The sequence below is a fragment of the Eschrichtius robustus genome, chromosome 19, assembly GCF_028021215.1.
Source record: "Eschrichtius robustus isolate mEscRob2 chromosome 19, mEscRob2.pri, whole genome shotgun sequence".
NCBI classification, from domain to species: Eukaryota; Metazoa; Chordata; class Mammalia; order Artiodactyla; family Eschrichtiidae; genus Eschrichtius; species Eschrichtius robustus.
The window spans coordinates 59,537,011-59,560,448 of record NC_090842.1 but is presented as its reverse complement, the minus strand read 5'-3'; the positions used below and the strand labels follow the sequence as shown (position 1 = coordinate 59,560,448).

The following is a 23,438-nucleotide window of genomic DNA, read 5'->3' as shown; positions in this document are numbered from 1 at the left end:
ATGGTAGGTGCCTTTATGTTGACACGGTAGTGTGTCGCAGAAGCACTGAATGTTCCTCAAATGTTAGACATATCTGCACAGGAGTTTCATTCATACTCGTTTCAGGCAGGTGAGTCTCAGAGCGGGTAAGTGATTAGCGTAGGGTCAGTGAGCACCCTTTGCCTGCCATCTGTCAGGATTCTCCAGTGAAAGAAAGTGTTTGATCACATTTACAAATGTACCATGGATTTCTGGGGGTTGAGACCCCTTCCCCCCACTTCTCTGCATTTGGAAGGTTTTTTTCTCTTTGAAAAGGAGCAAAAATAAGCTGCATGTGTAGAAGACATATTTTGGGGTGTCTGCCCAGCTTACAAGGCAAAAACCTCCCTGCTTTTTACTGAGCACTGAGCCCTCACAAATGGGGCTGAGCCCCTGGACCTCTGATTGTACAAAACACCTCTGCTCCCCACCACAGCCACAGTGATGGGACCAAGGTTGACAACTGTCCCAAGTAAGGTAATCAGATACCTTTTCCAGAGGTGTCAGAGATAAGGCAAAGGGATGCTGGCTAAGTTGGCCAGTTCCTTTGAACAGGGGTGTTGGGGATTTGCAAGCTATGGGATGGTGCCTTTCTCCACATGGTTGGAGAAGCATCGACTGCCCATCTGCAGAGCGAGACAGAGAACTGTGAATTCCATGTTCCTGGAGAAGAGGATTACAAGGGCTGAGGAGTGGGAGGCTGGGAGAGGCAGCAAGCAACTACCCTGGTTCCAGTAGCTTTCCTGCTTTCTGACCATGCTCTCCTGCCATTTGTGGTAGATTGCAAGAACGGCCACAGATTCTTCCCCTCCCATCAAAAGGTGAGGTCATTTCCCCACCTGTTGAATCTGAGCTGGTCATGTGACTTGCTTTGGGCAATAGAATGTGACAGAAGTGATAATCTGCCAGTTCTTAACCTTGGTCCTAAGAGGCATTGCATCTTCTGCCCTCACTCTTGGAATCCTGCCTCTGTCATGAGCATGCTTGTGTCTGCTTGCTAGAGAATGAGAGATGACGTGGAAGAGTCAGTTACATGGCCAGTTACCACAGCTGAGGCTATCCTAGTCCAGACAGCCCCTAGGCAACGTGCCAACCAACCGTAGATGCATAAGTGAGCCCAGCAGAGACCAGAAGAGCTGCCCAGCTGTGCCCAACCCACATCAATAACCCATAGAATTATATGCTAAATAAATCGCTGTTGTTTCAAGCCACTAAGTTTTGGCGGGTAGTTTGTTACATAGCAAGTGCTAACTGATACACCCTTGGATTCCTGGAACTCTTTCTGGATCCTTATATTAAATCTTCCTGTGTGTTTTTTCTTGAGCTACTTCAGTGAGCTTCTTTTGGTTGCAGCACAAGAGTTTTAAGAAATCTAGACTGATTATGTGCCCCAAGGGATTTGGTGAGATGGGGAGATGGATGGCAGCTGGCAAGAGGAGACAAAAGCAGTCCCTGGGCCTCTCAACAAGATGGGAACATCCCACAGAAAAATGACCAGAAAACCTGGAGGGAGGAGGTCTCAAATGGAGCTCCCAGGGCCTTCATCTTGTCCCTGGTCCCAGGATTCTCCCCTCCCCACACTTCTTCTTGGTCTCACCTGTTGGGCTGATAGATGCCCACACTTCAGATGCACATTTGTACTCCTTTTTTATCCTTTGCCACCCCACATATCCTGTCTTCTAATAGCAAAGAGTAGGGTTTTTCTGGGGTTTTTTTTGGCCATGCCATGAAGCTTGTGTGATCTTAGTTCCCCAACCAGGGATCGAACCTGGGCCCTCAGCAGTGAGAGCACAGAGTACTAACCACTGGACCGCCAGTGAGTTCCTGATAATGCTTGTATTATTAAAAATGGTACTATAACTTCTGCCCTCTCTTGTAGCTGTGTTTACGAGATTTCATGTTTTGTGATTTATCTAAATTTGTTCCATTACTATGTAGTATTTCACTGTGGAACCCATTGTATGAAAATACAATGAATTTGACTGGAAAACAATTTGGGAGCAGTGATAAAAGCTGAAGATATACATATTCTATAACTGCGAAGTTCCACTACTAATTATATACTGAACAGAAATATACACGTGTTCCACAAAATGTATATTTTGAAACTGGACATTGTAAAATAGCTGTTAGTATTTTTGAGCACCACATAAAAATTCATGATTAAGATCTGCTTGTAATATCTCCTTTTGTCTAGATTCATTTATTTGTTTTTTAAATTCTTATTCAATTTATTTAAACTGAAAAAAAAAACCCAAAGTGGTTCACCCATTTCTTCTTTGTCAGCCACACCTACAGTGAAGAGAGAGAAATATTAATAATAACAAAAACAATAATAATAATACATGTGGCTGACATTCATTGAAGGCTCACCGTGTGCCAGGCATTATTTACAGTTCTTTACTCCCACCATCTTACATAATCCACACACCTACCCTTTGAGGCAGGTATTATGTTACCGTTATCCTTGTTTTACCGATGGGCCACAGAGCAGTTAAACAAGTCACCCAAAGTCCCACAGGCTAGCCTATGGCAGAGCTGGGATGAACCAAAGGGACCTGGCTTCAGGGTCCATGGCCTTCACTGCAAACCACGGGGATCTCTCTTGGCCCTCGATGGGTATCGTAGGTGTGTATGTAGGGTGCCTCCCAACCCAGACCCCTTTTTTCTGAAGATTGCCCCTCTCCACCGGGAGAGTCAACACAGCCATGCTTGTCCCCATGACCTCATCTCCAAGGTCACAGCTGATTGGACAAGGCTGGTTCCTTCTGGATGATGTCAGCATTGGTCTGCCATAATAGGTCTTGGCCAAGATGGCGGGGAGGACAGGAAGTGAGCCCTCCTGCCGCTCATGGAGGGAGGGATTCCGGGTGGTCTGGGTGAGGATTTTTCACACCAGCCTGATTTCTCACCTTTCCCCTCTAAGAACATGACTTTGGAGTTAGACCTGGGTTTGATTCAGGGTCAGCTCTTTGTCAGTGGCATGTCCTTTGGGAAAGTTGATGGATTTCTCTGAGATTTAGTTCTACTCATGTGGAAAATGAGGGCAAGAACAGCACCCATCCTGAGAGCCGTGACTTGAGGGCTCCTGGCACTTACTGAGGGCCCAGGAAATTGGAGCCACAGGGACGAAGACGATGTGGGTGATTCAGCAGCAGCCTGGCCCTCTCCCACCCCTAGAAGGTTCCACACGGCACTCATGGACAGGAGACCTGGCCCTAGTCCCTCCCAGCTGGTCCATAGGGCCTTTCCAAACCATTTCAGCATTCAGATTTCTCTTCCTCAGTACGTCAGCTACGAAGGCTTGCATCGTTAATGACGGAAAAGAGGCAGTGTAGGTTAGGGGCTAGAACTAAGAGTGAGGCAGTGTTCTGGGTTCGAATCCCTCTTCAACTGTGCGGTCTGGGGCCAGTCTCTTCTCTCTCAGCCTTAGTTTCGTCTTCGACAAAAACGAGCTCTTCATCCCTACCCCATTCCCCACCCCCGCCAAGCTCTTGTGGAGATGAAATAGAATAATGTTTAGCAAGCACATCCATGGTAAGATATTATAGTATTATAATAATAGATAACACATCTAGGATGAAAATGTAAGTCAGATGTAAGACAGATCCCATCCCTCCTCTGCCCCAAATGCTCCATGGCTCCCATCTCACTCAGAACAAAAGCCAAGTCCTTGCATGGCCCGCAAGACCTTAAGCTGTCTGGTGCCCCCCTCCCCCAATGACCCCTGCTTCCTTCTCTGATCCCACGTCCTACTTCTCTCCCCATTTTTCACGCCACTCTAGCCACACTGGCCTCCTTGCTATTCCTTGAACATGCCAGGCAAGTCCCACCTCAGGGCCTTTGCATTTGCTGTTCCTTCTGCCAGCTCTGCCCTTCCCCCAGATCCACTGGCTCCCTCCCTCCTTTCCTTTGCTTTATGTCTTTGCTCAGATGTCACTTTCTCAGGGAGGTGTTCGCTAACTTAGTTAAAGGTGCCCCATCCCCACACTCCCTGTGCCCTTTCCTGGCCTTACTCCTCTCCTTAGCTCTCATACTATCTATGTATGTACTATCTATCAACATACTATCTATGTTTTACTTGGTCATCATGTGTATTGTACCTCCGACTAGGATGCAAGTTCATGAGGGCAAGGACTTTCCGCTGTTTATTCCCACGGTATCAGTGCCTGGCACATAGCAGGTACTCAACAGTTATGTGTGGAAGGGATGAATATAACACTGACCATATCCCAGGCCCTGCTTTAAAGGGTTTTTTTTTTTTTTTGGCCACACTGTGCGTCTTGTGGGATCTTAGTTCCCTGACCAGGGATTGAACCCAGGCCACCTGCAGTGGAAGCATGGAGCCCTAACCACTGGACCACCAGGGAATTCCCAAAAGGCTTTAGAAATATTACCTCGTTTAATCCAAATGACAGCCCTGTGAGGCAGGTGCTATTAATACCACCCCCATTTTGCAGATGGGCAAACTGAGGCACAGAGAGGGGAAGTGACTTGCCATGGCCTCACTGTGGGTAAGTGATGGAGCTGGGATTTGAACCCAGCTCCAGAGCCCTCTCCTGTCTCTCTGTTCCCCTGGGGCCACTTTGGGAACTGACGAGTTGGATGGGCACATCAGGGGTCAATGTCATCCTCTCCAAATGAGCTTTAAGCTCCTTGGGATGAGGCAGTTGGTTTGACTTCAGTCTTGCTGCAGAGTGAGCTCTGCGCCTTGTGGGGGCTGAGTGGATGGGAAGGAGGGAAGGCAGGTACCTTAGCTTCCAGATTATGGTGAAGACCGTGCTTCCAACCAGTACCACAGGTGCGGCCACAATGAGGGCAAAGGCAGAGCTTCCTGACAGGGAGAGGGTAGGGTTCGGCTTGATGGGCACAGGGTCTGTGGGATCCACGATGTCTTCTGGGAACCAAGAAGGGGAGAGACTGGAGGAGACACCCTCCCTCCACACCCCCCACTCCCACCATTCCACCTCCTCCCCATCCTCCGGGTCTCCACCCCAGCCTCATCCCCGCTCTCCTGTCCCAGTCGCTCCCCGACCCATCTTCCCACCACACAGAAGCCAGAGGGGTCTTTTTAAAGGTCACACTTGACCCTGTTCCTCCCCTGCTCAGAACCTTGCCGTGGCTACCCAGGACTTCACCTTGGCCTTCGAGGCCCTGCCACCTGGCCAGTCTTTTCTCTCTCTACCCTCTACCTTTATAACCAAGCCCTGTTGGAGTCTACTTAATTTTCTAAGCTCACTCCCATCTGTCTCCTACTTCCAGGCCTTTGTCTGTGCCCCTGGAATGCCATTTATGCCATTTTCTCTCCCTTGGCCTGGACAATTCCCATGTATCCTAGTACCAGCTCAGATGTCCCCTCTTCCAGGAAGCCCGCCCTGATCCCCTTGCTGGGTCAGGCACCTCCTTGGGTCCCACAGCCCTCTGAGCTCCCCCACCCCAGCCCTGCCCACTCTGGTCATTACTGTTTGTGGAAAGGTCTGTCCCTTACTGGACTGGGAGTCCTGTGAAGGCAGGGCCAGGACTGTCTCTGTCACCAGATGCCCTCAGCACTGCCCAGCATGGACCAGTCACATGATAGGTGCTCAATAAACATTTCCTGAACAGTTGATGAGTGAGGAAAGGGGGTCTTGAAAGTATTGTCATTCTCAATGAATGTGTCAGGGTCAACAGGTGCTCCAAGATTTACATTTTTTACCTTTTTTTTCTCCCAGGAAATCACCTCAAAACCAAATCCTGAAGCTCCCACTGAACCCTGGCTGGGGAGAGAGGCAGATCTCAGGAACGTAGCCAAGCCAGGCTTTCCATTATCCCTGCCCTTTCCATGCCCTGGACCTTTGCTCATGTGATCCCCGCTGCCTACATGCCTCCCTGCTTCTCCACTGGCAGCTTCTCTGTATCTTTCCAGCTCACGCCATGAACAGAAATACTAAAAATAATATGCATGATAACTGCTGCTATTTTTAAAGCACCTGCTAACTGGTGTTCTGCTAGCCTCACACATATACCATTTCAGTTCCTTATAGCAATCTTGCAGAGGTCTACACGATCACTCTGATTATACACAGGAGGAAACTGAGGCTCAGAGAAGGGACGTCACTTGTCCTAAGTCACCCAGCCAAGAAGGCACAGGGACAGGAATTGAGCCCCCTTTTGACGGGCTCCCAAACCACTTTTCTTATCCCAGTAACTGGCTGTTCTTGTTACTGCCGCCTGAGCCTCCGTACACGCTATTGCATACAGTAACAGGCACAAAATTAATAATAATATGGATAATACTAATCATAACAATGATACTAGTTCATGTTTATTGAGCACTCACTAGTGTTCCGTAGTGCTAGGCACTCTTATTTTAAGCTGTTCACCTGCTTATCTCATCGAATGCTCACAGCTACACTTTGGGGTGGGCACTATTATTTCCCCAATTTTATAGATGAGGAAACTGAGGGACAGAGAAGTCAAGGCACTGGTCCAAAGTCACACAGCCAGGAAGTGGTGGAGCCAAAATTCAAATTCCAAAGCCCGTGCTTGGAACCACTCATTATATTATCACCTTAATTTTTTCTCTGGCATATGCTGAGACTCAGAGGTGAAGAGGCTTCCCAAATTCACACAGCCAGCAAATGGTTGGAGCCGGGACCCAGGCAGCTGGCTCCAGATCCTGCCCTGAGCTTTCATTAGAGTTTATGTCTTTGGCCTGCAGCCTCTCATCTGTAAAATGGGCTAATAATCCCCACTCTGCCAGGAGGATGAAAGAATGAGATACCGTCTTGGCTATAAAGGGTATCAGAGGGGACTGAGCATAGAATGTAGCTCAGTGGAATCAGGAAAGCTGGCCACTGACCAGCAAGGGTACAGGGTCCGGGGTGAGGGTGGGGTACTCACGTGGCAGCATGATAGTCACAGGCTGGGAGAAACACATTCCCTGGCTATTCTCGGCCAAGCATACATAGGTGCCCAGATCCTCCAAGGACAACCTCTGGATAATCAGCCTCTCCCCGATCCCGCGAGGATGCCCATTGAAGGTCCATCGTAGCACAGGTTCAGGTTCGATGGAAGCCACCCACTGCAGGATCACTGAGTAGTTGAGTTCACTCCGGAGGATACCTTGTGTGTTCCCTGGGAATGTCAGCAGCCAGCACCCCGTCAGAGTTGGCTGTGCAAACAGGGAGCAAGGTCACATGGGTGGAGACCACTCAGAGAGGCTGAGCACTTCTTCTGTTCACCACAGAGGCATTCATTCATAAATTCATCCACTCATTCATTCACCAACGAATGTGTTTGGAGTGCCTGGTCTGTGCCCAGACGCTGGATGTAGCAGAGCTGTTGGTGCCCTCACCCTCAGCCCTTCCAACTGCCAACACTGCATCTGTTGCTTCAGGGCTTCTGCTGGCTGCCAGAGCCTGCTCTGACCATGGAGGCAACAGGCCAGAGTGCTGGAGGGTGGGCACACTGGGGGCGGGGGGGCAGCCTTCCACAGTGACTGACGCGGGCTGGTATATAAATACCCCAGCTCCCCTGCCCTCAGCTGGGCCAGGATAAAAGCCAAGGAGCTAGGAGGAGCAGTTGGATTCTGGATCATTTTGCAGGCAGAGCCCATAGGACTTGCCGATGGATTGGATGTGGGTGGGAGAGAGGGGGGGTCAAGGGGACCTCCAAGGCGTGGGGCCTCAGCTACTGGCAGGGCTCTTTACAGAGAACATATATAATCCTCACCATAGTTCTCTTTTCGTGTTGTTTCTCTTCTTTTTTTTTCAGGTGAAAGACTCTGAGGTCTGGGGGTGCTTAGGGCCAGGCCTCATAGTCAGAGAGAGAGGCATAGCTGGGATTTGAATGTGATGTCGTGGTGAGTGCTGGGGACCACCACACGGAGCTGATTTCCAATTTCCGTGCAACATGAAACGTGAAAAAAACCTCAGTCCAACCAGAGAGCTCACAGAAGGCTTCCTGGAGGAGGTGGTGCCTGAGCTAAGCCTTGCGGGAGGAGAAAGAGCCCACCAGGTGTGGAAACAAGAATCAATGTAACAGCCACCTAGACTGGGCTCTTACTATGAGCCAAGCACCATTCTAAACACATGTTAACTACAGCTTGTTGTCTTACTGGCTTGTTATATTGCGAATGAGACCCATGCTTGGGTGAAATCGTTAAGTAGGGTGTAACCAGCATTTAAAACATGAAATGAAATATAATAGAAAATATCAGAATGCATTACTCATAGCAATAATTGTTATTTTATGACACTTGTCTTTCAGTGACTGGTGGTGTGTGGATATATGGACATACTGGGTCATGGTATGAAACGCAATTCTTACTGTGGGTCATGATTTTAAAACCTCAGAAGCCACTGGATTTACTCATTTAATCCTCACAACAACCCTATGAGGTAGGTCTTATTGTTATCCCCCTTTTAATGGGAAAACGAAAGCTCAAAGAGGTCAAGTCCCCTGAAAAACTCATAGTGAGCATTTGCTTACTCTGTGCCAGGCACTGTTCTAGGCGTTTGGCGTGGATTACCTTATTTGCTCCCCACAGCACTTCTACGAGGGAGGGTCTACAGTGACTCCATTTAGAGAGGAGGACGCTGAAACACACAAATGGGAAGTCACTTTGCAGAGGCACGTGGCTAGTAAGTGAAGGAGCAGGGATTTGAATGCAGGCGGTTCTGGTTTCAGAGCCTGCACAAGCTCCAGGCAGAGAACAGCACAGGCAAAGGTGTGCAGGTGGGCTTTTCGAAGAAGAACTGGCCTTCACATCACAGATATGTAGGCTGATGGACCTCAGCAGCCCTTACATGTCCTGGTGGAGGTAAAAAAAACCCCGGTGCAGAAGCGGGGTTCCTAGCCGCCTCTCTCCACCTTTGCTTGTACCTTAGAGATGTTGCAGGGCTAGAGAGGCAGCGTGGAAGGAGATAAGCTCCAGGATCACAGAGAGAGGTGCGAATCCTAGCTTGGCCCTTTGCTTCTACCTGACCACAGGCTGTTGATGTCACCTCTCCAAGCCTTAGTCTCCCCACTTGTGCAAGGGGCGTGGTGCTTAGAGCATCTTGTTTCTCAGGCTGTTGTGAAATCCCCCAGTGTTTGGTCCATAGTGAGGGCTCAGTAACTTGGAGCCACTCACTCATGCTTCCCGTGTTTACGCTGGCTGGTCTCTCTGCAGGAGCGCTTGCCCCAGCTCTTCACCTGGCACACCCCTGCTGAGGCTTCAGGTCCCAGCTCAGATATCCCCGCCTCTGGGATCTCCCTCCATCTTTTCTGCCCTTCTTCCTTTAGTCACAGAATCCTACATTTTTATCTAGGTATATGGTTGCCCAGGATAAAGACTACATTTTCAGCTTCTCTTATAGCTAAGTATGACCATGTGACTAGTTCCCAGCCAATGGGATGTGAGCAACCTCTGTGTTGGGCCGTAAAAGGCAGGCATCCTCACTCCCCTTCGCCTCTCCTGTTATGTTGGTTGGAATGCAGATGTGATGGGAGCTGTCTTGGGTCCCACAGGCAGGACAGAACCTAGTGAGGACAGAACAATTAGAAGGAGCCTGGGTCCTGCCATCCTGAAGCCACCACATCATCCCTACACCGTTCATGCCAGACTACTATGTGTGAGAGAGAAATTTCTATCTTATTTAAGACACTGTTATTTTGGGTCTTTTTTTTTTTTTTTAAAGGTGAGCTTTTTTTTTTTTTTTAAATTAATTAATTAATTTATTTTTGGCTGTGTTGGGTCTTCGTTTCTGTGCGAGGGCTTTCTCTAGTTCCGGCGAGCGGGGGCCACTCTTCATCGCGGTGCGCGGGCCTCTCACTGTCGCGGCCTCTCGTGTTGCGGAGCACAGGCTCCAGACGCGCAGGCTCAGTAATTGTGGCTCACGGGCCCAGTTGCTCCGCGGCATGTGGGATCTTCCCAGACCAGGGCTCAAACCCGTGTCCCCTGCATCGGCAGGCAGGTTCTCAACCACTGCACCACCAGGGAAGCCCTATTTTGGGTCTTTATTAGCACACCAGAATCTGAATCTTAACTATTATACTCTCTGTTATGGACTGAATTGTGTTCCTCCCCTCCCCGCCCCCCCACTCCAAATTCATATGTTGAAGTGCTAACCCCCAGTACCTCAGAATGTGACTGTATTTGGTGATAGGGCCTTTAATGGGGTGGTGAGGGTGGGCCCTAATACAATCTGACTGATGTCCTTATAAGAAGAGAGACTAGGACACACAGGGAGACACCAGGGGTGCACACAAAGAAGAAAGGTCATGTGAGGACATAGTGAGAAGGCAGCCATCTGCAAGCCAAGGAGAGAGGCCTCAGAAGAAACCACACCTGCCCACACCTTGATCTTGGACTTCCAGCCTCCAGAACTGTGAGAAATAAATTTCTGGTTTTTTTATTAATTTATTTAGTTATTTTTATTTTTGGCTGCGTTGGGTCTTTGTTGCTGCGCACGGGCTTTTCTCTAGTTGTGGCGAGCGGGGGGCCACTCCTTGTTGCGGTGCACGGGCTTCTTATTGGGTGGCTTCTCTTGTTGCAGAGCACGGGCTCTAGGCGCGCGGGCTTCAGTGGTTGTGGCGCACAGGCTTAGTTGCTCCGCGGCATGTGGGATCTTCCCAGACCAGGGCTCGAACCTGTGTCCCTGCCATTGGCAGGCAGATTCTTAACCACTCCACCACCAGGGAAGCCCCTAAATTTCTTTTTTTAAGCCTCCCAGCATGTGGTATTTTGGTGTGGCAGCCCTAGTAGATTAATACGTCTCTAAACTACCTTCTAAGGACGATGGGTCTGGTTAACCTCAGGGCTTGGTTTTTCTGGTTCAGGTGTGAAAGTGCAAGTCCAGAGCTGAATAGCTCATAAAAACAGAGGTGAGTTCTGAAGGCTTCCACCAGAGACCCTTGTCCTTCCCCAAGTGATAACGAACAAATATTTAATGAATATCTGTTGGAAAGTGTGATAGGTGACAAAAAAATAGCCAGGGGACTTTGCAACTTTTCTCACCAAGAGGCGGAGCCTATTTCCCTCCCGTTGGAGCAAAGCCGGTCATGTGACTCGCTTTGGCCAATAAAACATGGCAGAAGCGATGGCTTGCGCGTTCTGAGCCTGGGCCTCAGGAAGCTTCTGCTCTTGTTTCTCATCCTTTGCTGAGTGAACAAGCCCAGGCTCTCCTGCTGGAGAATGAGAAGCCTCGTGGCCCAATTACCCCCACTGCCCCAGCTGCCAGCCAGGCCACTGCCAGACATGGGAAGGAGGCCATCCTGGACCAGTGCCTAGGCACTCCCTCCCCAGCTGGCTGCAGAAACATGAGTGAGCCCGACTAAAATTAGCTGAGACCAAAAGAAGTGTTCAGCAGAATCCTGAGCTAAAAATACGGTTGCTATTTTAAGTTCTGCGGTGGTTTGCTAGGGAGGATTGGTGACAGAATGGGTCCCGATGGGCCCTGCTGACTGAGAACCGGGTTCCTCCTGCCACGGGGCCCCGCTCACCGTTGACCTGTATCTGCTCCGTCGCACTCCTGCGTCCCCTGCTGGTTTCCAGCACCACGGTGTAGCTGCCTGCATCTTGAGTTGTCACATTTCTGATGACCAGGCTGCCTTGGGTATCCAGCGTCTCCCGGCCAGTGTGGCCGGACCCTGGGAGGCCCTCAGGGGAGGAGATCATGGCTTCTGCCTGGGCCTCGTGCCCTCGGAACCAAGAAGTGGAGAGAACCCCATCGAGGCTTCTGGGGACTGGCAGGTGGGCATTGGCTCCTTCTGTCAAGGAGTCCAGAGACGCAGAGGAGGGCAGCTCCGAGGAGGCAGAGCAGGTGAAGAATGCGAGCAGGCTGCCTTGGAGCGGGTGGGAGGGAGAAGAGAGAGCAGGGGAGCAATGGGGTCAAAGGCAGGATGCTGGCCTCGCAAGTAACCCTTCCTGTGCTGGTGAGAATGAGTGCCGTCGAGAGCTGATGATGGCAACGGTGATAATAATAATAAAGAAATAAAAAGGAACATTCCTTAAGAACCTCCTACAAGCCAGACACTGTCTAAAGTGTTAAACAGATATTATCTTACTTATTCCTACATCAGCCCCACAAGGCACTTATTATGCTGGGTGCCACGCAGATTCGCCCTCCATCTTGCTCTGCTCTGCTCCCCAAAAGGCTGACTTCTCTGAGCTGCATCCCTGGGGATCCCTCGCCTTTTGTTTCTGGTTGGCTTCTGCCAATGGGAGCATTGGTGGAAGACAGGAGGGCAGAAGGGAGTGACCTTGAGGTAAATGGTCCCACAGCTCCCTCCCTGCTGCATCAGCATTGGTTCAGTAGGTCCCTCTATTAGAGATCCTATTGGGTGACCCTCTCCATATACCACTCTTTTGGGGTTTTGGGGTCTGCTCTTCCTTTTACAGCTTCTAGCCCAGGGGAGGTTACAGCTTCCTGCTGTTGCTAGCCCCTGGGTGCTGCAAAATCCCATGTCAGTTTACCTATACCCCGCCTAGTCCCCCTATTAAACTCTCCTCATTACTCCTTTTGAGTGGACCATCTGTGTCTTGCCTCAACTCTGACTGATACAGCTATTATACCCCTATCAGAGATGAGGAAATGGAGGTACAGAGAATTTAAGATGTTTTTCCAGAATTTCATAAGTGATAAACATTTGAGTTGTGATCCACGCCCAGGCAGCTGAAATTCTTAGCCACTAAACGATACTGTCCAGTGTATCCCCCATCCCTGTTTCTCTCATTTCCCCTAATTTTCCATATTGCATAAAGCATGGGTCAAACCCTTGGAGTCTGGCTCCAGACCCTAGGCACTTGCCCAACCCATTCTTCTGCCTCTCACTAGAATGGTGACTATTGCAGTAAGAACATCAACTCCAGTCATAAAAGACTGAAAATTTTGACATAATGATTAAAAGAAACTTTTGCAAAGTTAACAAAAACAACAACCCACCACCCACAAAGTCAGAAGGACAATGACATACTACGAAAAATAATCTGCAACTGATATCACAGATGAAGATCCCATTTCACTACTATATATAGAGCTCCTAGGTATCAAGAAGAAAAGTATTGGCAACCTAACAGAAAAATGTACAAAAGATATAGGTTGGAGGTTCTTAGAAAAGAAAATTCAAATGTCTCTTGACATAGGGAAAATGTTCAGTTGTACTCATAGTAAGAGAAATGCAAATTAAACAAACCAAGATAAAACTTTTCATCTGTCAGGTTGGCAGAAATCCAAAAGTTTGATGACGTGTGTTGGTGAGGCTGAGGGCAAAAGGAAACACAGGGCTGGTGCAACCCCATGTGGAGGGCAGTCTGGCAAAGTCTTTCAAGATGAAAAAATCCCCATAACCATTGACCCTGTAATTAAACATCAGGGAATGTATTCTATAGATACACTTTCCCAGTATGAAATGACTAAGGTACAGGGTTATTTGCCACACTTTGCTTATAATGGCAAAAGATTGAAAATACCCAAATGCCCATCCATAAGGAACTGATTAAGTAAATTATGGTCCATTCACACAATGGAACAATACAGCTCTACTAAAGGATGAGGAAGAACTCAGAGAAAGATCACCAAGGTAAGTAGTTAAGATACAAATGCAAGCTGCTGAACAGTTTATATGGTGTGCTATCTTTGGTGTAAAAATGGGAGAAAAATAAATATGTATTTGCATTTTTTGTAAACATGAAGAATCTCTGGAAGGATATATAAAAATAGTGGTTATCTGTATGCGGGAGGCGGGGAGGGAGGGCACGTGGGGAACTGGGTGGGTGGGGGAGGACAGAGACTTCACTCAAGACCTTTTTATATATCATTGAGACTAGAACCATGGGAATGTATAACCCATTCAAAAATTAAGTAAAAATCTGAATAAATGAAATAAGAGCGTATAAACTAGGTTCTTCATTGTTTTGCACACACAAACGCACACACCCCAGATTGCAGGCTGCAGAACTGAATTGCCAGCATGCATGTCCCAAAACTTAACTAGCTCTGGTGACTTTGGGAAAGTTACTTAACCTCTCTGAGCCTCAGTTTCCTTATCTATAAAATGAGAATAATAATGTCTCTAATGATTCTCAGTAGGGATGATCCCCCCCCAACCCCAGTCCACCCCCCCGCCAGGGGACATTGACAATGTCTGGAAATCTTTTTGGTTGTCACGACTTGGGAGGGTGTGCTGTTGGCATCTGGTGGGTAGAGGCCACGGACACTGCTAAACATCCTACAGTGTACAGGACGGGCCCGCACAACGAGGCATCATCGGGTCCAAAATGTCAGTAGTGCCGATGTTCAGAAGCCCTGATCTAATGCTTGTGAAGTGCTCAGACTAGTGCAGTAGCAAAGTGACAGCCAGATAAATGCTGGACGTTAATTATAATTATCATCATTATTATCATCCTTGCCTCCACACTTGCAAGTACTGGGTGTACCGTAAATGTGCCTTTTAAGATAAAAAACACATAATAAGTTGTTACATTTTAAGGATCAGAAATACCCACTTACAGCACAAATGTTAAAACCTCAGCTCTCTTCTGGGTAAATGAAGGAGAAGCCGTGGCCAGAGAGAACATCTTCCAGGGCAGGCGGCACCATCAGCTACAAACGTGCTGTGCCCAGGGAGGGTGTGCGTGTGTGCGTGTGTGTGTGTGTGTGTGTGTGTGTGTGTGTGTGTGGTCCTAGAAGGCAGCTTCCAGTGATCAGCTGACATCGCATGCTGACTTAGTGCCGAGGACTGCGCCAAACTCTCCCAACCGTTATCCCACTGATCCCTCTCAACAACTCAGAAGTTGGCGCTAGTCTATTTTCCACGCAGGGAAACTGAGGCACAGCAAGCATGAGTCTCAGAGCCAAGGTCATAAGTGGAGAGTTAGGAGTCATCTCACCACAGGGTCTTCTGGCAGGCTCACTGCCCACCTCCGACCTCCATTGATTTTTCTCTCTGAGTCGGCAGCTGGTGTGACCTTGCTCATAAACCTTCCATGGCTCCCCAGTGCCCTCAGGACATAGTGCAGACTCCTTCACCTGTCACTCTTGCTACATCTCTGCGCTCCTTTTTCCACTCTTCCCTCATTCTCTGCGTCAGTCCGACTGAACGCCGTGCAGTTGCTCTAGCCTCCAGGCCCCTGCCCGTGCTGTTCTCCCTACCTAGAATGATGTTCTGCACCAACTCTTTATCAAGCTGTGATTCAAGTTTTGGCTCAGGCATCCCACCTTCTGAAATCTTCCCTGACCCTCAGGTGTGCTTGGTAATAGATGCTATTATACAGTGTTTGGGCAGGGACCTTGATTGACTTGATGGGGCAATGGAAGCTCTTGTCAAAGCGACGGGAATAAAGTGTTATACCCAAGAACCTGCTCAAGGTTTTGCTTTTCTATCTTGGTAGAAAAGTTTGTTGTCTTAACGCTTTTATGAAACAAAGAGCACAGGGATGCAATTTGCATAGCTGACATCTTATCTTTCTGAGGTCCTATTTCGATTTTGACAGCTTTGAAAGGTCCTCCCCTGACCACCACCTTCCCAGCTTCAGACCTGAGCCCTTTCCTCTGGGTCTCCCTCCCACAACCCATTCCTGCCCCACCCATTCTGGGTCATCACTGTCTGGGGATGGGTCTGTCTTCTCTCTGTACTGTGAGCCCCAGGAGGGCAGGGCTGGGGCTGTCTTGGTCACTGTTGTGTCCCCAGCACCACCCAGCACAGGCTGGGCACAGAGTAGGCGCCAGGGGTGTTTGTTGAATACGTGATGGAAGGGGAAGATCCCAGGTCACGCAGTCCGTGTTCTGCTATCAAGTTCTGACTCTGACACAGCTGCAGGTGCCTGGTGATTCAGGGAGTGTCCTCAAGGCATCTTAAGAAGAAAACCCCACATCTTAGCAATCCTTACTCCAGCTGATGTAGAATCATGGTTTCATTCATAGACTCTGAGGCCGCTGGACCTGGGTTCATAACCCTGACTCGGCTGATCATTATTCAGGGCCCTGAGCCTCAGTTTTCCCACTCATCAAGGAGGGTGGTTGATAGTAACCAACTGAGTGCCTGAGATTCAATGAGATTATGAATTTTCAGGGCTCAGGACAGTCTAACTTAGGTATTAAATATATATAGTACCTAAATATCTTATATATACCTTATATATAAGATTTATATACTATAATAATACCTTATATATATAATACCTATAAAATATATATATATACTATAATAATACCATATATATACCTATAAATACTGTACTATATGCTATATACTATATATACAATATATACCATAATAATACCTTATATATAATACCTATACTATATATATATATATAAATATATATATATGGAATTTCAGAGCTGGAACCGTAGAGATGGTTCCAGAACTCTTACTTGCCAGGAGCATGGTTATTTTATTTCATCTCTAATCTTCAATCAAATGAGAAAAAGTCTCTATTCAATTTTTCCCTGTTTGAGCCCAGGACACTCCCTGAATCACTATGTATAAATATAAATATAAATATAAATACACCACAATGTCAAACTTGACTCTCCCATTGTCTCAAAATCTCCCCAGAGGTTCCAGAGGCTGAGAACAAACTAACAGATGCTAAGAGCTCCCCATTCCCAACTAAGGTCTAGCTAACAGGGGTTACCCGTCACCAGTTCTGCCAGCACCAGCTGCCCTACCCCCGCCAGGCCTTGGGAAGGGAGGCCGAGAGCTCATGGAGAGGAGGGGATGGCACAGAGTGAGGCTTCCTGGGGGAGAGCTGAGGCTGAACTGGGGGTCCCCCCTGGGGCTGGGGGCTGGGGCTTTCCTCCACGTCCTGCCAAGTCAGGGAGGCCCCAAGGAAACCTCTTGGAGAGCTGGAGATGTGTGCTCCCGAGTCTGTGGGAACTTAGACCTCTAAGTCTCCAGGTGAGGGATGGAGGGGGAGTGGGCTGGGTGGAAATGGCCCACGCCTCCAGCGTTTGGTGGGACAACGAAGATGTTCACGAGTTTTCCTTGAGCCAGTGTGGATGCCCCCGAAGGGAGCCGGCTGGAGGCTGTCCTGGCAAAGAGCCCCGTGGGAGACGACCTGCCGGGTGAGTTCCCCACCCAGAAGGATCTAACCATCATGCCTCAGCCACACAGAAGGCCATGTCCCCACCTTACAACTACAGCAGCCAAGTTGAAACTTTCCGGCCCCTTCCTTGCCCTTCCTCTCCTCTGCGCATGGCCTTGGGGGGCGGGCTGGGCACAGACCTCAGCTCTGGGTGGGGAGAAAGGGCGCACAGAGAGAAACAGGAACGAGGCCCACCACGTGCCACCATGTCTCCACTGCTGTCTGACCCAGGCCAGAGCTGGGGAGGAGGTGAAGCCTTAAACTGTGGGGTGGGGTTTTGAAATTACACAGAACTGGACTTCTTAAGACCTGGAAAAAGAGGCAATTCATTTACTCTCTGAGAGGCAGATGTGGGTGGTCTCTGGAAAGTGTGGTCTTGGTGGCCAGACCATCTGGGTTCAAGTCCTCCTTCTGTTACTTTCAAGCTGTGTGGCCTGGGGAGGACCCATAACCTCTCTGTGTCTCAGTTTCACTCTATGAAATGGGGATCAGATAGCTCTTGCCTCATGGGGTTAAGAATTAAATGCTACTGTAAGAAAGCCACTTAGAACAGGCTGACATGTAGCAGTACTCAGTCACAATGACCTCTTTATATTATGATTGTTATTTTATGATTGTTGTTCTTATTATTTTAAAATTATTATTAGATGGGGATAGCTAGGGTGAGACGGTGCTCTGGTGGAAAGGGACTGGGATGGGGTCCTGAATTCCGATTTTGCCTTTGCCAGTCACGTGCTCTTGAGCGAATGACCCCACCCCTATTTGAGCCTCACTTTCCTCCTTTGTAGAAGGGGGTCAATTGCACGGCCTCTTGGGGACTTCAAGAGCTCCTGTGCGTCGGGCGCCCGTGCGGCATGGGCTTTAAACTGACCAGAGTCAGAGCTCAGAGTGGGGGCGTCTCTGATTTGAATAAAGGCTCTCCCCGGGGATGTCCCCTCTTTGTCTCCAACCCGTGGGTGCAACCCCCACGCACCTGTTAGAAGCATCCTTCTCCAGGCGGGGCTGTGGCCGGAGCTGGCGGCGCCCAGAGGACACCTCATGCCGCTTTCCGTCCTGCGGCGGCTCAGGGGAAGTCGCCCTGTCGGGAGTGGGGTCCCCTAGAGCGCACAGTCAAGTATGCAGCCTGGCCCCGCCCCCGCACCGGCCCCGCCCATTCCCGGCCCCACCTCCGCTTCCCCAAGTCTCGGGCTCCAGCTGTGGGCTGGGAAGTCACCGCCAGGTGTGCAGTGACTCTTCTCTAGCACTGGGTTGGTGGCAGTGTGGGTGGGGACTAGGCTGGGGCAGGGTCCCTGGAGAAGGGGCTCTCCTCTCTGCCTCCCCCTCCCAGCCCCTCCAGGCTGGGAGAATGGTGAAGATGGAGAGTGGGGCAGAAGTGTCCTGCCCCTGTAACCCCACATCAGAGGCAACGACCGGCCAAAGGTCATCAGGTTGGCGGCGGCTGGGCCTCATGCTGGCCTCCTGGCTTTTCTCCAGACTTTGTGACTATTGGCTCTGAGCCTCTGTAAAATGGGGGTGTTAATAACAGTGCCTATCCCAGGGGCAGAGGGGCCCATGGACATCAGGTGCCCAGCAGAGTGCCTGGCATATCGTAGGTGCTCAATAAATGGCCGTAGCTATTACAATAATGCTAATTATTATTAATACTGGTATCTAGGATGTCCTGGAGTCATGATCAGAAGCCCCTTCTCAGAGCCTTGCTCATACGGTATCCTGAATTTTGGATTCTGGAAGGATTAAGCCACAAAAGCTTCTTTCTCTCATCCTTTTTACCCTCCAGGCCCATTCTTTCCTTCTTAAGTTAATAATGGTATTGTCCAAATAATAGCTGATGTTTACTGAACACCTGTTGTGTGCCAGCCCTAGCTGTTGCGTTTTACAATTGTTGTCTGATTGAATCCTCATTGTAACCTTGAGGGGTTGGTATGATCATCCTTATTTTCCAGCACTGCACAGAGGCTAAGTAATTCACCTAATGTCACAGAGCTATTCACAATGACTTTTGTCAGTTCTTGGAGCGAGCCACCTCAGGGCCTTAGCACTGCTACTCCCTCTTGGAGGCTTTCACAGATCATCTCATGGCTGACTGCATCTCATTATTCCAGTCTCAAATCAAATATCAACTCTCCACAAAGGCCTTCCCTAATGCCTACTGCAAGTCAGGCCCCTAGCTTCTTGCTAGCAAGACACACTGCTTTCTTCTCTTTACAATATTTACTACTATCTGAAATTACTTATTTCTTTGTCCACTTGTTTATTATTTGTCTCTTATCCCCCACATCCACCTCCCTATCTAGAATGTCAGATCCAGGAGGGTAAGGATTTTGTTTGGCTCATGACTGTTTTCCCCAGGGTCTAGAACAGTACCTGGCACATCATGGGTGCCCAATTAATTTCCTTTAGCGAATGCATGAAAAAATCAGTAAGTGAGTGAGTATAATGAGAGTGTTGGAATTTGAACTCAGATCTGACTCAGAAGTTCATGCTTTTCTCTCCCAGAGATGTCCAGGTTCTACCTCACCCTGGGGCAAAGTCTCCCCCGTGAGTCTCTAAAAGTAGTCATTATCAAGTGATGCGGTTATGTCTTTATTAGTATTAGCCATACTGCCTCTTTTATGATTTTTCTGAAGGCCTCTGCTAGACCAACTAGCCAGGCCAGGGGACCACTGATGGGTAATAAACAAGTATTTGCAACATGATTAATAACCATCTATGGATGAGGACCCTGTGGTTTCTGCTCCACCAGTACTCACTCTCTTTCATCCGGGTAACAGCACCTGGAGCTTGTTTTGAGAGACCAACTTCCTCCCGGTTCCAGGGAGCTGAGGGGCCCAGGCCTGGCTAATCAGAGCACTTCACTCTTCAACCACAGTGATTGGGTGAGGGCTGGACATGTGACCCAAGCCTGGCCAATCGGAGCATTTCAACCCCATGCCTCAGTGATTTCTTGAGACTTGGGCATGTGACCCAAAGCAGGCCAAGGAGGAGCAAAATGAGGACTTTTATTGGAATTCTGGGGAATACAGCACTTCTTTCTCCTGGGCTTGCTAAACTGAAGGGATCTAAGTGTGGAGCTGCTGGGGGCCCTCTTTCTACCACGAGTAGAGAGGCTGTAAGAGAATGAGGTCAACATATAGGAAAGCATAGCCAGAATGGACAGAAATTTCTGGTGATACCATTTAAACACCTAGATCCAGCTGTGCCTGAAGTTGGTAATAATGCTTCACATTTTGTGTTATGTGAGTCTATATATTCCCATTGATCTTCTGAGAACAGTTTGATTTGGGGTTCAGTTACTTGTCTCCAAAAGAACTTTGATTGAAAGAAAAAGTGAAAAATAAAGTTTTGAGAGCATATGATTTGGGATCTAGCAGAGCCTGAGGATGGGTAGGGGAAGCCCCCTGTGGAGGAGATGGCTAAACTGACCCTGGGCGAGGAGGAGGATTTAGCAGGTCAGTGTTTCACAAACCTCAGTCTTTCTCCTACCACATCATAATTCCTTCCATATGCACACCCACGTACATTTTAATTTATTTACTCAATATTTTTCTTTGAAACAACTCAACTAAAATAAGCTCAACTCAGTTTTTAAACAGTAACATTCACAAAATTTTATACTTATATGCCAAGTACATTAATGCAGATGAAAATAAAAACATAATGATGAAAATAAAACATGTGTCCACATAACTGTGTAAATTTTTGGTGTGTCACAAAAAGAACACGAGCCCGTTTGTTGCATAACGATGTGAAGATACTTAACACTACTGAACTGTACCTTAAGAATGGTTAAGATGGTAAATTTTGTATCATGAGGGTTTTTTAAAATCACAATTAAATTTTTTTAAATTGTTTTTTAAAAAATAGAAGAAGACCAGGAACAGTCATGTACATAGCTTGCCTTTACAGTCTAAAATAAACCCTTGCTTGTATTCCAAGAAATAGCTAAATTATGTAGAAATCATAACAAACCATCATCAAGTCCATAGTTAACTTGGGGAAGGGACTGACTGCTTAAGTGGGAAGAAAGAATGCAAATGGCAGATGTAATATCTAATAAGTCACTTCTCTTTCATTAGGGTCAAATAGCTTAGTCTACCGTCACTAGTGATGTCATGTGAGTACTATGTAGCTCCTAATATGATGTGATAAGAAGGGCACTTCACCTCTACGGTATTTCTTGCCACCCTCCCCCCCCACCAACAAACCCATAACTCCTGTCTAAGTATGAGAAAAACTCAGACAAACCCAAACTGAGGGGCATTCTACAAAATATCTGACCAGTATTCCTCAAAACTATGACAGCCATGAAAAACAAGGTAAGACTAAGAAACTGTCACAAAGGAGACTCAGGAGTCATGAAAACGACATGTGATATGGTATCTTGATTGCATCCTGGAACAGAAGAAGGATGTTAGTAGAAATATTGGTGAAATTAGAATAAAGTCGAGAGTTTAATTAAAAAAATACACGAGTCCCACTTGGAGGAAATAACTGTGGCATGACAATTGCTAACATTTACAGAGAACTCAACTCTGAGTGGGGCACTGCTCTAAACACTTTACGTCTATTAGTTCATTCATCCTTTCAACAGCCCTCTGAGGCGGGTGCTGCCATTCTCCTACTACAAAGGAAGAAACTGAGGCACAGAGAGGGTAAGTGTCTTACCCAAGGCTACGCAGCTGGTGGATGGCTGGGTAGATCCAGGTGTCAGATTCTGGAGTCTGTGATCTTAAACATTATATACAACAATCTTTTAAAGTCATCTGCGGGGACTTCCCTGATGGTCCAGTGGCTAAGAATCTGCCTTCCAATGCAGGGGACTAGGGTTCGATCCCTGGTCGGGGAACTAAGACCCCACATGCTGTGGGGCAACTAAACCTGTGTACCACAACTAGAGAGCCTGTGTGTCGCAAGGAAAGATCCTGTGTGCCACAACTAAGACCCTACGCAGCCAAAAATAAATAATAAACGAACAAACAAATAAATGTTAAAAGAAATAAAGTCATTTGGGAAACTAACACATTGTAAATCAACTATACTCCAATAAAATTTTTAAAAATAAAGTCACTTGGGCCTTCTAACATCCTTATTATTGTTTTCATCTTTTCATATGAGCAAACAGAGATACATGGTTGAGGTTAAATAAATTGTTCAAGGTCACACAGATGTAAGTCACATTCACCCCAAGCCAGCCTCACTTCCTTCCTCCCATCCTCAAGACAATGAGGCACAAGGTCAGATCCTGTTTCCTTGGCTCCTTGAGTCCTTGTAGCATCATTTATTTCTCGTGCTGTGTGTGCGTGTGAATATGTGTGTGTGTGATGGTGTGTTGGAGGGGAGCAGTAAAGCATCATTTTATTAATAACATGACAAATAGCCAATGCTGGGCAGTCCTGGACAGAATTGTAAAAAAGCAGCTTGAAAGCCAAAAGAACTCCCTGTCCCACCAGGGGCTAAGTTTGGGTGGGGAAAGCCTTATCCCACATGTTTCACATTTCCATGGAAGGATGTCCTGTCATCTGTCAGAGGCATCCACAGCCCCTTCCAGGGGTTTTGGAAATATCTGCTTACATTTTGGTCGTCACATGCCTGAGGTTGAAACAGTACTGACATTTATTGGGGTAAAGATCCTGCAGTAATAGGTGGAACTGTCCCATACAACAGAGACTTGTCTCACCTAAAAAGCCAACAGCACACCAGTTAGAAAGGTGGAGTTAGAGTAAGGCTCCCGGCTTTTGTCCCCACCTTCCTGTTATGAAATTGTTGAGTCTGGGAGAGGAAACTAAGCTTGCGTGGCTCTCTGTTTTTTGTCCTGTTTTGTGTCCCTCTCTGTTTTTGGATCTGCATATTTTGGTCTGTTGCTTCCTGCCAGGTGATAAAGAGACTATTGGAGGTAAGCTTATAAGGAAGAGAAACTAGTGGTGCCCCCACAGCTGATCTATTAGCCTCCTCTTTCATTTCATTTCAGTTAAAGAAATTTTAGCTGGACCCTTAATTGCTTGGAATAAGGACTACATTTCCCAGCTTCCCCTGCAGCAAGTGTGGCCATGTGACCAGATTCTGGTCAATGAGATGTGAGCAGAGGTGCACTTTTTAGGTCATGCCCTTAAAGGAAGAGGGCCTCCCTTTCTCGTTTTCCCTTTCTTCTGGCTAGAGTGGGGACATAGTGCGTTGGCATCCTGGGCCAAGGGGACAAGTGCAACAGGATAGAAGAGCCCAGGTTCCTTGGCACCTTCACAGAGCAGAGCTGCACACCAGCTTGGGCTGTTGCAAGAGAGAGGAATACATCTCTGTGTAATTTAAGCTATCGTTATTTTGAATCTGTCACATGCAGCTAAATTTTAAGCTGTTCAGTTTGGGAGCAGCA

At 47.9% G+C, this 23,438-nt stretch overlaps 1 protein-coding gene across 1 annotated transcript; it reads right to left on the bottom strand.

The window, feature by feature from the left end:
• Positions 1 to 593: 593 nt before the first annotated feature.
• On the bottom strand, positions 594 to 18,111 carry IGSF23 (immunoglobulin superfamily member 23). Its single transcript, XM_068527147.1, has 6 exons — positions 18,045 to 18,111; positions 11,492 to 11,826; positions 10,341 to 10,346; positions 6,901 to 7,171; positions 4,771 to 4,915; positions 594 to 681 (listed from the first exon to the last, which is right to left on the bottom strand). The coding sequence occupies exons 1-6, from the start codon at positions 18,109 to 18,111 to the stop codon at positions 594 to 596; spliced, it is 912 nt and encodes a 303-aa protein (XP_068383248.1).
• Between the last annotated feature and the right edge of the window lie 5,327 nt (positions 18,112 to 23,438).

Bases quoted from the DNA above. Each gene is read 5' to 3' on its own strand.
- IGSF23 (XM_068527147.1), bottom strand. From the start codon at position 18,111: ATGAGGTGTCCTCTGGGCGCCGCCAGCTCCGGCCACAGCCCCGCCTGG. The intron at 11,827-18,044 runs GTGCGTGGGGGT...ACCCGCTCCAAG, and splicing joins GAGAAGGATGCTTCTAACAG to GCAGCCTGCTCGCATTCTTC. The intron at 4,916-6,900 runs GTGAGTACCCCA...CTTGGTTCCCAG, and splicing joins TGTGACTATCATGCTGCCAC to AAGACATCGTGGATCCCACA.